This window comes from Paramormyrops kingsleyae, chromosome 7, assembly GCF_048594095.1.
Source record: "Paramormyrops kingsleyae isolate MSU_618 chromosome 7, PKINGS_0.4, whole genome shotgun sequence".
NCBI lineage: Eukaryota > Metazoa > Chordata > Actinopteri > Osteoglossiformes > Mormyridae > Paramormyrops > Paramormyrops kingsleyae.
Genome location: NC_132803.1, coordinates 3,297,501 through 3,311,633, shown reverse-complemented (window position 1 = coordinate 3,311,633; position 14,133 = coordinate 3,297,501). Strand labels below are relative to the sequence as shown.

Genomic DNA, 14,133 nt, shown 5'->3' with positions numbered 1-14,133 from the left:
TATTTGCATTATTTTAATCCGATAGAAATTCGGATGAAATTTTCTGATCTGATTTATAAGTTTCATAGCAATTAAAAGTCCATTGACAAACAGTGTTTAACATATCTGGACATACTGTAGAGTTTTTCTTTTTATGAAGTACACACACACACGCACACACACACTGTCAGTTCTGTTCTTGCCATTTTGCTATCAATTGCAATAGTAGTCATTGGCTCCCAAAGCGATAATGAACATAGATGTTTGATGTTCTATGTTACTGCAGAGGTTTTAATAATTTAATAGGCATCCAATGAGACTGCTTGTTAATGAACGTTTTGACTCAGAACAGCTCTTTTAGAATTATAATTTGGGTTTCAGTTTTAATACCACTTGAAATTAATCAACTATGGGTTATTTCCTCTATGTGATATATATATATATGTGTGTGTGTGTGTGTGTATAAACAAATGAATAATTTGACGAAAATGAATGATTTTCGTTGAAAACTAATAAATGTGCAATATTTTTCCTAACTATAGCAGGCCTCCAAAGACGTTCTGTGAACACTTTACATGTCTTATATCCTGTATACACATAAGGATAATAATGCATACATATGATAATACAACAATAATCTACACATACACACAAAATTCTATCTGTATTGTTTTCAGGTTTGTAATCCTGTATTTTTTTCATGACAATTAACATTTTAAATCACACATTTATTTCTGGGCAATTAAAGAATTTCAGTCAGGGTTGAAGGCCACAATAAAGTCACTGTCTTAATACTGTATCATCCTTGTCTCAGGAAGGTCAGTAGTGTTATCGTTCTTGGCCATCGCGTGTTATAGTTCTTGGATCAGGAACTGATTGATGATGATCGGGGGGACAATCAGGGATAACTACTGCTACGTCACATATGGGCAGAGGACTCATTTCGTTGTTGCGCACTGTGTGCTGTGGTGTGTCAACAATGACCACTAATTCTATCAGATTCTGAATCTGGGACTTGGTGTCACCAAGTGAGGCTATTCAAGAGGGTGTTTGATGAACTAACTCGCTCTTTCTCCTCTTTTTTCCAGATCTTGCATGATGTTAATCCAGAAAAAAATAACCCGAGTTGAGGTGAGCAGTGTTGGGAGCTCTTTAGTCTGAATGAGAAGCACTGCATTTAGCAAAGGAAGGGAGGCAGTGCTAGCATCTAATCATCATCATCATCATCATCATCATCATCATCATCATCATCATCATGAGACTGGGAGGCTTTTTAAGAGTGAAAGAAAATGAGAGGCTGCCCTAACAGAACATGGAAGCTTTTAACCTTGAAATTGATATTCTTATATGGGGGGCACAGCCCCACCCTGTTTTGGATGGATGGATGGCTCTCACTCAGACTCCAATTTGAACATCCAGGTTTTAAATATTGCACCTGAAATGTATGAAATAGAAAGGGCATAAAGACCATTACAAGGTAATCATATGTATGTGTGTAGGTATTGTATATGTGATTGTTGTATTAGTGCACAGTTTGTATGTCTGTGGTGTAGCGTATCTGACTAACAGACCTACATCATCACAAAGCCTCAGCCTAGCAACCGTAAGCAGACACTTGTGGCCAAGATCAACACACTACTGGTAGTACAGAGGCTCCTCTACTTACGAACGAGATACGTTCCGAACGGCCGTCCGTAACTTGAAATGTTCGTAAGTCGTTATTCAACATCATTTTAAGGGTATATGCAAGTACAAAGAACTATTATTGTTATTATTATTATTATTATGGTGGGAATCAACACAAAAAATATTTGGTGCAATATTTAAAACAATTTTGAAATGTAATACTTCGTAATATTTTGTAGTCAAACTATGCTGTTGAGGTGTGCATTTAGCGATAAAAGCATGTTTGTGGAATAACTACTGCAGTGCATGATGGGTATAATATTTGGAGGCTACTCAGATTTCATCATCTGCAACTACTGCAACTGCATAGGCAGGCCCTAGGTATGACTTTGGAAGGTGAGGGGCATGGTCCATTCCTGCCCCAGGGCCCAGTGAACAGTTGTCTGTCTCTCCACTGACAATGAACATGTGTTGTGAAGAGTGACGGTGGAACTCATAGAATGACTTGAGTCATTAAATCAGTCAAAAGTGTTTATTTTCACTCAAGTCTGGAGTCTTTATTTTGGCTGACATCTTCCATTTGGCTCGTCTCTCTCCCCCTCGCAGGTAGCTTATAGCCCAGAGGGTTCCGGGTCTCAGCCAGAGGGACACTGTTACTTCACGCTGATCCATCTGCCAGTTCCTCCAGTACTGTCTGTCAGTCTCTCCAGTTCTCGCCTCGTCCTAAAACTGCCCTAGCACCCCTAAATCTCAGGTGGCGTCTCGCCTGTGCACATTTCCCCCATTCCCCAGACTTCCCACTCTTTCCCCTCTATGACATCATCATAAACAAACAGCTGACCTGCTCCCACGACGACCTGTTAAGAGTCACAATTTTTTTGAAAGCATATGCAGTGTTTAAAAAAATGTACATGATACGGAGCCACAACACCAATGACAATAATAACAAAAAAATAAAAATCTCTGGCCTGAGATTATGCAAGGCGAAACTAGCCTTTGTTAAGCGAGTGTGTGCGCGCTTTGATTTAAACGTCTTAAAATATTTAAAAAAACAGTATGAACCATATTAATAATAACAACAATAATAAAAAATATAATAATATTAAGGACACAGACTTTATTCCCTGCAGTGGTCTTTTTTTAAATCAATGCCCTGATATTCTTCCTCTCTTTAAACATCGGCGACCTTTTTTTCCATTTCGGCAGTCCTGAGGGTACACGAGTTACGTCTGTCGTTTGCGTCTTTCTTGGGCGCATATCTAGTCCGTTCCCTTGCTGCCGCTCCGCAGTCCCACGGGCTCGCACCTCCTCTCGGCTCCGACAACCTGTCCCGTCGGGGTCTTCCTGGAGCACTTGCCTTCATTTCCGGACCGTGGTTCGTCACTAGGGGACAGAGTTCGATATCGAGTCTACTGAGTTCACGCTGGAAGATGTGGCCTTGCTCTGGACCATGGAAACATCCAGATGCTGAAAGAGCAGAAACATACATTCTGGTGTATGCGTTTGTGCATCATGGACAGGAGTGTAAGAGGTGTGTTGAAAAATGCAATTAACCAATCATATGTGTATTTAAAAGGGGGTGGGAAGATGACTGAGCAAAGCCATTGGCTGATACACTAAAGCACTGGTCACAACCCCAGTGCCAGCTGAGGTGTCTGTCTGGCTTGAATCATTTAATCTTCTGAAAGCTTACAAAGGAAGAAGTTCAGTGGTTTCAGGGTGAAGTGATTAAGCAGCAGCCTACAAGAGGCATTTACATAATTCTGTACCATGAACACAGCCCATGCCAAGAAGAGCTTATACAGCTCGGGAAAAAATTAGGGGACCACTCCATATTTTTTAAGAATCTGCATTGTTAAATCCTGGTTCTGCTGGCAGAAGGCTACACTTGTCACGCCCAGCAGGGCAGGTCTCACTACTTAGACCACAATCACCTGCTTCCTCCTATATAACCACGGTTAACTTCCAATATTTTTGCCATTCCCATGAGCCGTACTGAGCATTACAAATCCCCTGTCTTCCCCTGTGTTCTGTCTCCTGTGTTTTGCTCCAGCCCTGTCTGCTCCCATCCTGCCCGCTCCTGTCCTACCCGCTCCCTCCCGTCCTGCCCGCTCCCATCCTGTCCGCTCCTGTCCTGCCCGCTCCCTCCTGTCCTGCCTGCTCCCATCCTGTCCACTCCTGTGCTGCCCGCTACCTCCCGTCCTGCCCGCTCCTGTCCTGCCTGCTCCCTCCCGTCCTGCCCGCTACCTCCCATCCTGCCCACTCCTGTGCTGCCCGCTACCTCCCGTCCTGCCCGCTCCCGTCCTGCCTGCTCCTGTCCTACCTGCTCCCTCCAATCCAGCCCGCTCATGTCCTGCCCGCTCCTGTCCTGCCCACTCCTGTCCTGCCCGCTCCCATCTGGCCCGCTCCTGTCCTGCCCGCTCCCATCCTGCCCACTCCTGTCCTGCCCACTCCCTCCCGTCCTGCCCGCTCCCATCCTGCCCGCTCCTGTCCTACCCACTCCCTCCCGTCCTGCCCGCTCCCATCCTGCCCGCTCCTGTCCTACCTGCTCCCTCCAATCCAGCCCGCTCATGTCCTGCCCGCTCCTGTCCTGCCCACTCCTGTCCTGCCCGCTCCCATCTGGCCCGCTCCTGTCCTGCCCGCTCCCATCCTGCCCACTCCTGTCCTGCCCACTCCCTCCCGTCCTGCCCGCTCCCATCCTGCCCGCTCCTGTCCTACCCGCTCCCTCCTGTCCTGCCCACTCCTGTCCTGCCCGCTCCCATCCTGCCCGCTCCTGTCCTGCCCGCTCCTGTCCTGCCCATTCCCTCCCGTCCTGCCCGCTCCTGTCCTGCCCGCTCCCATCCTGCCCGCTCCCGTCCTGCCCGCTCCTGTCCTGCCCGCTCCCGTCCTGCCCGCTCCTGTCCTGCCTGCTCCCTCCCGTCCTGCCCGCTCCCATCCTGCCCGCTCCCATACTGACTGCTCCTGTCCTGCCCACTCCACCCCTGCTTGTGCCTGCCTACTTGCCCTGCCTCGTGTTCCTCTACTTCCTCTCCCGTGCCTCTGCAGGACTGATCTCCCCGGCTTTTGACTTCATTGGACCCGTGACCCCGATCTTGATGATTGCCTGCTGTTTCCAGTTCAGTTTGCCTGTTCCCTCTAATAAAATTCCCAGTAGAGGGCGGAAGCGACATTCTAATGCCAGAGATGACCGCCAACTTATCCGAGAGTTTCTCATGAATCGGAGGATGACATAAAATGACCATCGAAAGGAATGGGGAACATTAAGTGGTTTGAAGTGCACTGCTAGGACAGTGTGTATCAGGTTCTTTGAAGCAGGACAGAAGACCCATAAAGCAAGGAAGAAGTCCTTCATCAATGAGAAGCAGGGAAGAACCAGGCTACAGTTTTCACATAGGCCCATGCCAATTTTAGCCTCTTAATTTTTTTCCAGAGCTCTATGTGCACATGCTGGATGGCTTCTTGGGGCTTATTGCTGTTGTATAGCTGCTGATCAAAGTCCCCCATACATGTCTGTAAAAGGTTCCATATATAGCTGTTTATTGTGGATAAAAGTAATCTAGATAGAAAAAAAGCCTGCCTGGTAATATCTATAAAATTTTGAATGTTTAATATCATTCAGTCTTTTACAAAAGAGACTATCCTGTGTGAAGCATGCTGGAGGAAAGGGGTGCGTCCTCACATTTCGCCTCAAGATCCTATCCAAGAAGCTGCGTCGGGGGGGCTCGGGGGGGAGGTTCCAGTCGAGGTCGGGGGGGCGGGACCCCTGCGGGCCGAACACGTTCAGGTCTTTGAAACACTCCGTCTCGATCATCTGCTGGGGAGACACCCTGTTATTACTGTCACCATAATTCTGGTGACACTTTTACACAAGACAACACACAACCACACTCATCATCGCAGCTATGAACATGCCATTGGGAAGCCTGGAGACCCAGGCAGAAGAGAACATTTTCTGGATAAATGCCATCCACTGGTTCCCAAGAACTGAAATTGACTAGGCAGCATAATCCAGAGCAACTAAAATCTACAGATAAACAGATTTCCTTGGTGTAGCTCTGGTTAGGTGGACTGGTTGGGCAGTGTGGACCACCACAGCCTCACACCTCCAAGCCTGTGGGTTTGACTCCCAATCCCAGCTCTGCCAGGAACTCCCCAGATGTTGTCATATTCCTTAGATGTTTGCAAGGACTTCCTCTGGGCACTCCAGTTTCCTCATGCAGTCCAAAGACATGTGGGTCATTCTGGCATCGTCCATGCTTGACCATCTCAGAGGTGAACCATTTTGCGGCATTTTATTTAAAATATCTTTGGCTTTCAAGAGCTTCAAATAGTCAAAAAAGTAAACTCAATAAAACCCTTAAAACAGAAAACACCACTCAGATGTTATATGTTAACATAGATGAATATATATATATATATATATATATATAGATAGATATAGAACTGGGAACTGTCACATGATATAATGAAAGTGGCAATATTTTTACCACCCTTTGACGTTTGGAATTAGACGTGTATATCCACACTTTTTTCAGGTCCTTTGGTGTTACTGCAAAGACAGGCATCTGAAAATGGTCAACAAAGCATTTTTGCGAACGAAGGAAAAATCTCATTGGATTTCAAGACAGTGTAATTCCTAAACTATACCAGCTAAGCCAGAGAATTTTTGAATTTTGTCATATTGGCCCAGGGGCAACCACAATGGTTCAAAATGGTTCAGTTCTGCAATGGCCAAGCGTGGACCATGTGTTGAGTAGATTCAGAATGACCCATGTGTCTCTATAAAGGGTGTTGATGAGCCATGTTCCTCCTGAGAGAGGCTCCAGGAGCACTTGGTCTTTGGTAATTGCCTTTGGAAAGCAGATGCATGGAGCTCAGGTCTTCTAAATGGTGCTACTGCTGACTCTGTCCTAGGATTTGAGTCAAACACTTTCAAGTTAGAAGTTCATGATCTTACCTGTCATGCCACCTGATTGCTTGCTTGTTTTTTGATTTTATTACTCACTCTAAAGAGTTCTGTGCATGTGTGTGCATTTGATTGAGGAACCTTGGGAGGAAAACAGAACCTGCTCTCCTGACATCAACTCTTTGGTCCCCGTACCTCATTCTGCCATGGGATAGAGACGCTTCCGGTGCTGAATTTGACGTAGAAGTCATTGTCAGTCTGGTCCAAGTTGACACCCTTGACGGTGGAGAATTGCTCAATGTCCAGGACGTCTTTGCAGTAGACGGCTCTGGGCTGGGGGAACAGAGGCGTGCCTGGTTAGGTCACAGGGTGTGGTAGGGAGGAAATATGACAACACTGAGCTCTGTGCCACAGAATAAGGCTTCTACGTTCTGACTCAAAGCATCTTCCTCTTTGTTCAACATCTTTGTTTAATATTAATACTAATATAATAATGTACAAATGACTGCATTCACTCTGAGGCTTATATCCAACCATCCATTTTCTGTACCCACTTATGCTGTTCAGGGCTACAGGGCGTCCAGAGTCTATCCTGGAAGCTATGGGCGCAAGGCAGGGAATAAGCCAGGAGGGGGCGCCAACCCATCACAGGGCTGAAACTTATATGTCTTTTCAGTGTTGTTTTCCTTGTAAGTCATTACAACATCTTCTAACTGAAAGTCACCAGTGCTGTGAACTGACTAACCAGATTGTTTACTGTAATTCTAACAATTTGTGTCATATTTGGATATTAGGTTACATGTAAATATATAGCAGTAGTTGAAGCAGCGCCCTCTTGTGGGCAGTTACACAGTCTGCGACTCCATTCCTTACATCTGGCACAAAAGAAGGTTCCAGCATCCCAGCCTCCAGCCTCTTGAAGTTGATGTTCTTAAAGAAGGGTTGGGCCTTCACGTCCGCTGCCCCACCTGACCCCAACCTCTGCTTTGGCTCTTTAGTCAACAGCTGGGGGAGGGTGGGGGGGCACAGGGAGGAGGAGCTTATTGTACAGAGCAGGGTTTGCCTCAGCAAGGTTGGGCACTGAGATAAGGGTGTGATATCTCATGTGAAAAAAATGCAACGCGCCTGCAGCCAGACTGGGTTGTCAGCAGAGACAAACAGTTTTTCTGCCTTAAATGGATGACAGATGAAGACGGATAAGAAGCTTAGGTCTTTTCTGGTGCTCCTCACTGCTTTATTACGTCAGTGAATCATTTGATTTGTCTGACTGGATGAATTTCCATATCCGAGTGGTGAGAAAAGACTTACAGACACAAGAGCATTTCTGAAATTGCTCTAAAGCAGGGGTGGGCAATCTTACCCAGAAAGGGCCGCTGCGTATGCAGGTTTTCGCTGCAACACCCTCATTAGATTACTAATTTGTAGACTGATTGGCTGAAGAGTCCTCACACCTGGGTTGGAACAGCTGACCTAAAGGTTACCCCAAAAACCTGCGCACACACCGGCCCTTTGCAGATATGATTGCCCACCCCTGCTCTAAAGGGTGTGTCTAGCACCACGTTTTCCTGTTTTAACCCCGTCGCCCCCCACCTCTCCCACCGCACCCTGATGTTCCGGATGCCTCTGTGACCTCACCATCCTGCAGAAGGCCTCTGTGTCCTCAGTGAACTTGTCGTTGTACTCCTCCTGCTCCTCCAGCACCCGGTGCTCCACCTCCTCCCTCTTGACGCGCTCCTTACGCGCGCGGAAGGGCGAGCGGCCGGCCGTCATCTCGTACACCAGGCAGCCGAGGCCCCACCAGTCGGGGCTCATGGCGTAGCGCTCGTTCTTGATGACCTCCGGGGCTGTCCGACGCGGGGACCGTGACAGAGGCACACAGGCTTCAGCGTGGCAGCGTTTGAGGTTTGACACCAACAGCCGTCTCAAAGTCCCACAATCAAAAGTTATTTTAAGAAATGTACGTAGGAAATGAAGAAGAAATGTGTATTTTTGGCACCTAAGCGACTCCTACGTGGGAAAGTGCGCATGAAGGGCAGCCCGTCCCACAGATGGATTTTTTAATCCGTCCCGTCCGGATAGAGGGTCACATACCCATGTATCCCACGGTCCCGACTCGGCCCCGAATCAGCTCGCTGTCAGGCACCTTGATAGCCAGCCCCAGATCCGATATCCGGATGTGTCCTGAGCATTAATGGAAGACCATCCCATATTACCATGTATACCACGGTCGTAGCGCTGCATTTCGGAATAAGTCCATCCTATCCCGGTACAAATAAGAGGTTTCTTCCTAAAATCATCTGGAAATGGCTCTTGGTTTGGTGTTTACCATGGACAGGGTGTTTATGAGCTACAGTACACCATGGTAAATAACGTATACCACTATGTTTCATGGACCACCACCAACCTTGGTGCAATTCTCTAATGTACAAATAGTACCATAGTAAAATAACGAAAAAAGGTAGGAATTACTGCATGTCAAAGAGCTATTTTATATTATTATTATATTAGAATATTTCATTATCAGGATATTCAGGCACAAACTCTCATCCCAGAGCAATACGGGTTATAGATTGAGTTTTATGATCCATAAGGTGCAATTCAGACACCACATTATCCGTAGTATAAAAACTACTTACATTGAGAAACATAACCAGATGAACATACATTTTCATGGAAATTAAATGCTTCATTGACCTCATAAAGGTTCCACCTTTAGGTTCCACCTTAATTGCACTAAGGAAACTTCAATAAGGGAAGTTTGGCTGAGGTGGTTCCTTTTATTTTATGACGGCACCTGAGGAAGCTGACTGAACTTATGATAAAAGCGATATCTGTCCTTAACTAATTCTACCATCCACTGTAAATACTTACCATTGTCATCTAACAGGATATTCTCAGGCTTCAGGTCCCTGTAAGAAAATATTTGGTCAGTCTGGAGGGAAGCATGTTTGCTTAACATCTATTGATTTGCACAAAATTAAATTGTCCACCTTTTCTCACTATTGCTGCGGATTTTACCTTCCACTGCAGCAATGACTCCTGTTGGTTGGGCATGTTCCTTTGTGATCCCAGAGTGCAGAGAACATCTCACCTGTAGACGATGTTCTCCCTATGCAGGTGCTCCAGGCCACAGCAGATCTCAGCAGCATAGAACTGCACCCTCTCCTTCTCGAAGCCTGGAGTGCCCATGTTGTAGATGTGGAACTTGAGGTCCCCACCGTTCATAATGGTCAGCACCAGACAGAGGGCGTCTTTGGTCTCATAAGCATACGCCAGGCTGACCTGGAAAATGAGGTTAGGATCCTTCAGTTATGCCTGACCTCCCTCTCTCTCTCTCTCTCGGGGTCAGTGTCACACTTGCAACTCTGGCATATCTACGAGTCAGCATTTCATGAATGCTGCCAGGTCTGCTGCTGCATGTGGGTTAGCTATGTGCTCCCCAGTATCAATATCGATAGAGATGTGATGTTGCAAAGCATGAAATGCAAACAGTCTGCATCCAAATGGAGAGTTTGACTGGCTGACTCTGTGAATGTCAATAAACAAACCTGCCTGAAATGAGTCCAAACTTTGCTATACGTAGAGGTCCTTCAGCTGTCCTGATGAAACAAGTGTGAGTTCACTGTATGATTTAGGGTTAGATTTTCTCTAGGTTTGGTCCAGTCTCAACACTTCCAGCTTAATCTCTCCTAGACTGATCTTCTTGTCTTCCGTGCCAGCTCTATCATGCACCATGACATCACTGTTCAGCTTGGATCAACCACACTGTCTCCATCGAGGTCTGCCAAGATCCTAGGGTAATGATAGATGACCAGCTGTCCTTTGCTAACCATATAACAGCCATCTCCCAATCCTGCAGATTTACCTTGTATAACATCAAGAAGATCTGAGCTGTTCTGCCTGAGTATGCAGTTCACCTTCTAGTGCAGGCACTTGCTACCTCATGACTAGACACCTGCAACTCTCCACTAACAGACCTACCAGCTTGTGCTGACAGACCACTACAGATAATTCAAAACACAGCAGCACATCTAATATTCATTCAATCTAAACATTCTCATGTCACGTCCCTCCTTGTTCCTCTTCACTGACTCCCTATTGGTGCTTGCATCATGTCCTTGGTGCTGGCTTACAGGCCCATCAATGGCCAATCAAAAGGCTCCTCGAGACCTACGTCCTACGTCGCCCCTGTCAGTCAGCAAACCGTCGCCGCTGGGAGCTCCCCTCACCACATGAGAAGGGTCACTCCAAATGGTTCTCTTGTATGGTTTCCTGGTGGTGGAATGAGCTCATCACACTCCCTCTCTACCTTCAAGAAACGTCTTAAGATCCATCTCTTCTAGGAAGTCCTCTACTAAACTGATGCCTCTTTATGTTCCCTGAATGTTGCACTTCTGGTCCTTGAATACTCTTACTAGGTTCTTGCTTTGTTAGAAATTGCGTAGCTCCTGGTCCAAACCTGCTTACACTTACACCTGGGCGTTCACTGGAAGCTCAGCCTAGTTGCACTTATGTCTAGCTGAATGCTTAACAGCATGCATGTTTGTAATGTGCTTTGGATTAAAGTGTCTGCTAAACGTGAACAATGTAAATGTAATTCTTCTGATGGCTACGATTGAAGCATCTCCGTTACTGTTAGCTACAGTGTGGGTGAATGTATATAAATCTTGATTTTCCCGAGGGGAGGAGATTATCCTGGAGACATCATGGAGACAAGAGAGGGCCACTCACCACGAATCTGCTGTTCACCTGCTCCAGGATCCGCTTCTCGTTGAGGGCCATGGCCTCGCCCTTCCTCTTCTTGATGCGCTTCTTCTCCAGCTTTTTGCAGGCGTACATCTTTCCTGTGGCGCGTACCTGACAGGCACAGACCTGCACAGGAGGCCGGAGTGTCGAGTCCGCGTCAAAACAACAAGAAAACAACGCTACAGGCGGGTTTCACTGCGAATGCCAGAGGAACATAAAGATGCATTGTAACTAAAAGAAAATGATGAACTTTACCTCCCCGAATCCACCTTTTCCTAGAACCCGGTACTGTCGAAATGTGTCTTTCGTGATTGGCTGCCTGTAGACAGGAAAAGGCCACAGAAGTGAGCAATAACCGGCGTCCCGGGTTACAGGACTGCAAACGCAAATGCAGCTGCGTGAGAGGGAAGGCAAACCGACCGTTCTAGCATCTTCCACTGCAGGAAACGGTCAAAATACATGCTGTCCTGATAGTCGGTGAAGGGGACGCCGCTCAGGTAGTCATGGAGAGTCCTGGAAGGGAGAGCAGGCGGGCAGTGAGGAGGCCGCGGCACGGGGGGGTGCACGGGGGGCAGGGGGGGTCGGAGAGCGGCGGGGGGGGTCACCTGCGGCAGTCGCTGAAGATCTCCTTGCTGGCGCTGAGATCCAGGTTATGCTGGCAGAGCCGCCCGTGAGGCTGGGCCACCTCTGGCACACACTCCGGGGACTGCGAGTGCACACACACAGACACACACACACACACACACAGACACACACACACACAGACACACACACACACACACACACACACACACACACACACAAGGTGACATCAGGAGCCAAGACCATCAAAATATGAAAATAAGGCTGTTGGATCCTCTGCATGTCAAAATCCTGACTCTGAAAGCTAAACCTGGATCATTCCTGGTTAAAGTTGTACTTATGAATATTCATTAGGGCATAGTGATGTCATCACTTTATGTTGGCCTTAGGGTTTAGTGTTGCCATGGTAGCAATAAAGTATTATTGAGAACTTAGCTAATTAGATAGACAAAGTTTCTCTTCTTTTGTTGCATATTTTTATTGTAACCAAAAGCGAGAGGCTTGATTCTCAGCACCGAATTCACTATGACACACCTCCCCCCCACCGAGACGCGTGACTTCGGGGAGCAGGTCCCGTGTAGCACATAGGCGAACAGATACCTGCATGGTGAGGAACCGCCGGACAATCTCCTCCCCATGGGCCCTCCTCTTCTCGTCCGGCGTCACCTCGTACTCGTCCTGTGACAGTGAAGGCACCAATCATCATCAAGCAATAAATTTATTGACCAATAACGTGGCTGCTGTGCTCCAATCACATCCATGAGGCATAGGAGAATCAGTTAATCCCATCGTGGTTCTCGCAACCTTGATGGACAATACCCATATCGACACAGGAACCAACACGACCCCCCCGCACGTGTGCCGTCAGACGCACACCTTCTATTGTGTGTAGGCTTCTTAAGTAGCAACACAATCAGGTCTAATCCTCAATGTAGCACATTTCCGCAACCAAGCTCCTGTTTCTCTTCCTTGTTTGTTTTCCATGTGTTTTCTTCAGGTACTTAATGTTAAAATTGCCATCTTTTGTTTTCATTCCTCCCGACCCTGTCCCCAAACTCACCCCCAATCTGTTCCCAAACTCATCCCCACTCTGTCCCCAAACTCACCCCCACTCTGTCCCCAAACTCATCCCACTCTGTCCCCAAACTCATCCCACTCTGTCCCCAAACTCACCCCCTCTCTGTCCCCAAACTCACCCCCACTCTGTCCCCAAACTCACCCCCACTCTGTCCCCAAACTCATCCCCACTCGCGCCCCCAAACAAATTCCCTGCTCGTCCCTCCCTTCCCCGTGCCGCATGGTTCTGTCCACCGTCCCTCCCAGAGTAAATCTTACATACGTTCCCATCTTATGTAGCCGTTCCTGACTGTAGGGGCTGGATAAGCTGGAATAAACTGGTAACTTTAAAAGAACAGCTGGATCTCACTGCCAGCAGCTGGACCTCAGATTTACTGTCTGATGCCGACTGCAGTTAATCAGGAATGTGAAGAATGCAAGGACTTCACCCTTCAGGGTCTTTGCACTGGGGCTGTGTGTGTGTGCATGTGTGTGTGTGTGTGTGTGTGTGTGTGTGTGTGTGTGTGTGTGTGTGTGTGAGTGCCTGCAGCTAGCCTGCTTTGCTCTGTGTGCCATCGTGTGCTCAGACCACCTGCATGGGGCGCTACAGAGTAATACTGAGGGTGTCCATACCATGGCGTCCAGCAGACGGATACATCGCCTCAGCCTGGGTCTGGTCTCACAGTAAAGACGGAAGAGCTGTCTGCCAATGGGCTGCTTCTCACACAGGTTGGAGTAGTCTCTCTCTGTAACACACACACAGGCTGAAGTAGTCTCTCTCTGTAACACACACACACACACACAGGTTGGAGTAGTCTCTCTCTGTAACACACACACAGGCTGGAGTAGTCTCTCTCTGTAACACACACACACCGGAGTAGTCTCTCTCTGTAACACACACACAGGTTGGAGTAGTCTCTCTCTGTAACACACACACAGGTTGGAGTAGTCTCTCTCTGTAACAAACACACAGGCTGGAGTAGTCTCTCTCTGTAACACACACACAGGTTGGAGGAGTCTCTCTCTGTAACACACACGCAGGTTGGAGTAGTCTCTCTCTGTAACACACACACAGGCTGGAGGAGTCTCTCTCTGTAACACACACACAGGTTGGAGTAGTCTCTCTCTGTAACACACACGCAGGTTGGAGGAGTCTCTCTCTGTAACACACACACAGGTTGGAGTAGTCTCTCTCTGTAACATACACACAGGCTGGAGTAGTCTCCCACTGTAACACA

General features: G+C 47.4%; 1 protein-coding gene across 3 annotated transcripts in view; it reads right to left on the bottom strand.

Moving 5' to 3' along the window:
* Window positions 1-2,123: 2,123 nt before the first annotated feature.
* grk5 (G protein-coupled receptor kinase 5) overlaps window positions 2,124-14,133 on the bottom strand; it is a 37,931-nt gene continuing 25,921 nt past the window's right edge. For all 3 annotated transcript variants that reach the window (XM_072714095.1, XM_072714096.1, XM_072714094.1), the window contains exons 4-17: window positions 13,529-13,641; window positions 12,440-12,517; window positions 11,863-11,963; window positions 11,678-11,770; window positions 11,513-11,576; window positions 11,243-11,383; window positions 9,603-9,793; window positions 9,383-9,420; window positions 8,603-8,692; window positions 8,147-8,355; window positions 7,385-7,516; window positions 6,707-6,844; window positions 5,285-5,416; window positions 2,124-3,072 (exon numbers count right to left, since the gene is read on the bottom strand). In XM_072714095.1, the coding sequence (XP_072570196.1) occupies window positions 2,989-3,072; window positions 5,285-5,416; window positions 6,707-6,844; window positions 7,385-7,516; window positions 8,147-8,355; window positions 8,603-8,692; window positions 9,383-9,420; window positions 9,603-9,793; window positions 11,243-11,383; window positions 11,513-11,576; window positions 11,678-11,770; window positions 11,863-11,963; window positions 12,440-12,517; window positions 13,529-13,641 (1,604 nt within the window). In that variant the 3' untranslated portion in view covers window positions 2,124-2,988. The remainder of the gene's footprint in view (window positions 3,073-5,284; window positions 5,417-6,706; window positions 6,845-7,384; window positions 7,517-8,146; window positions 8,356-8,602; window positions 8,693-9,382; window positions 9,421-9,602; window positions 9,794-11,242; window positions 11,384-11,512; window positions 11,577-11,677; window positions 11,771-11,862; window positions 11,964-12,439; window positions 12,518-13,528; window positions 13,642-14,133) is intronic.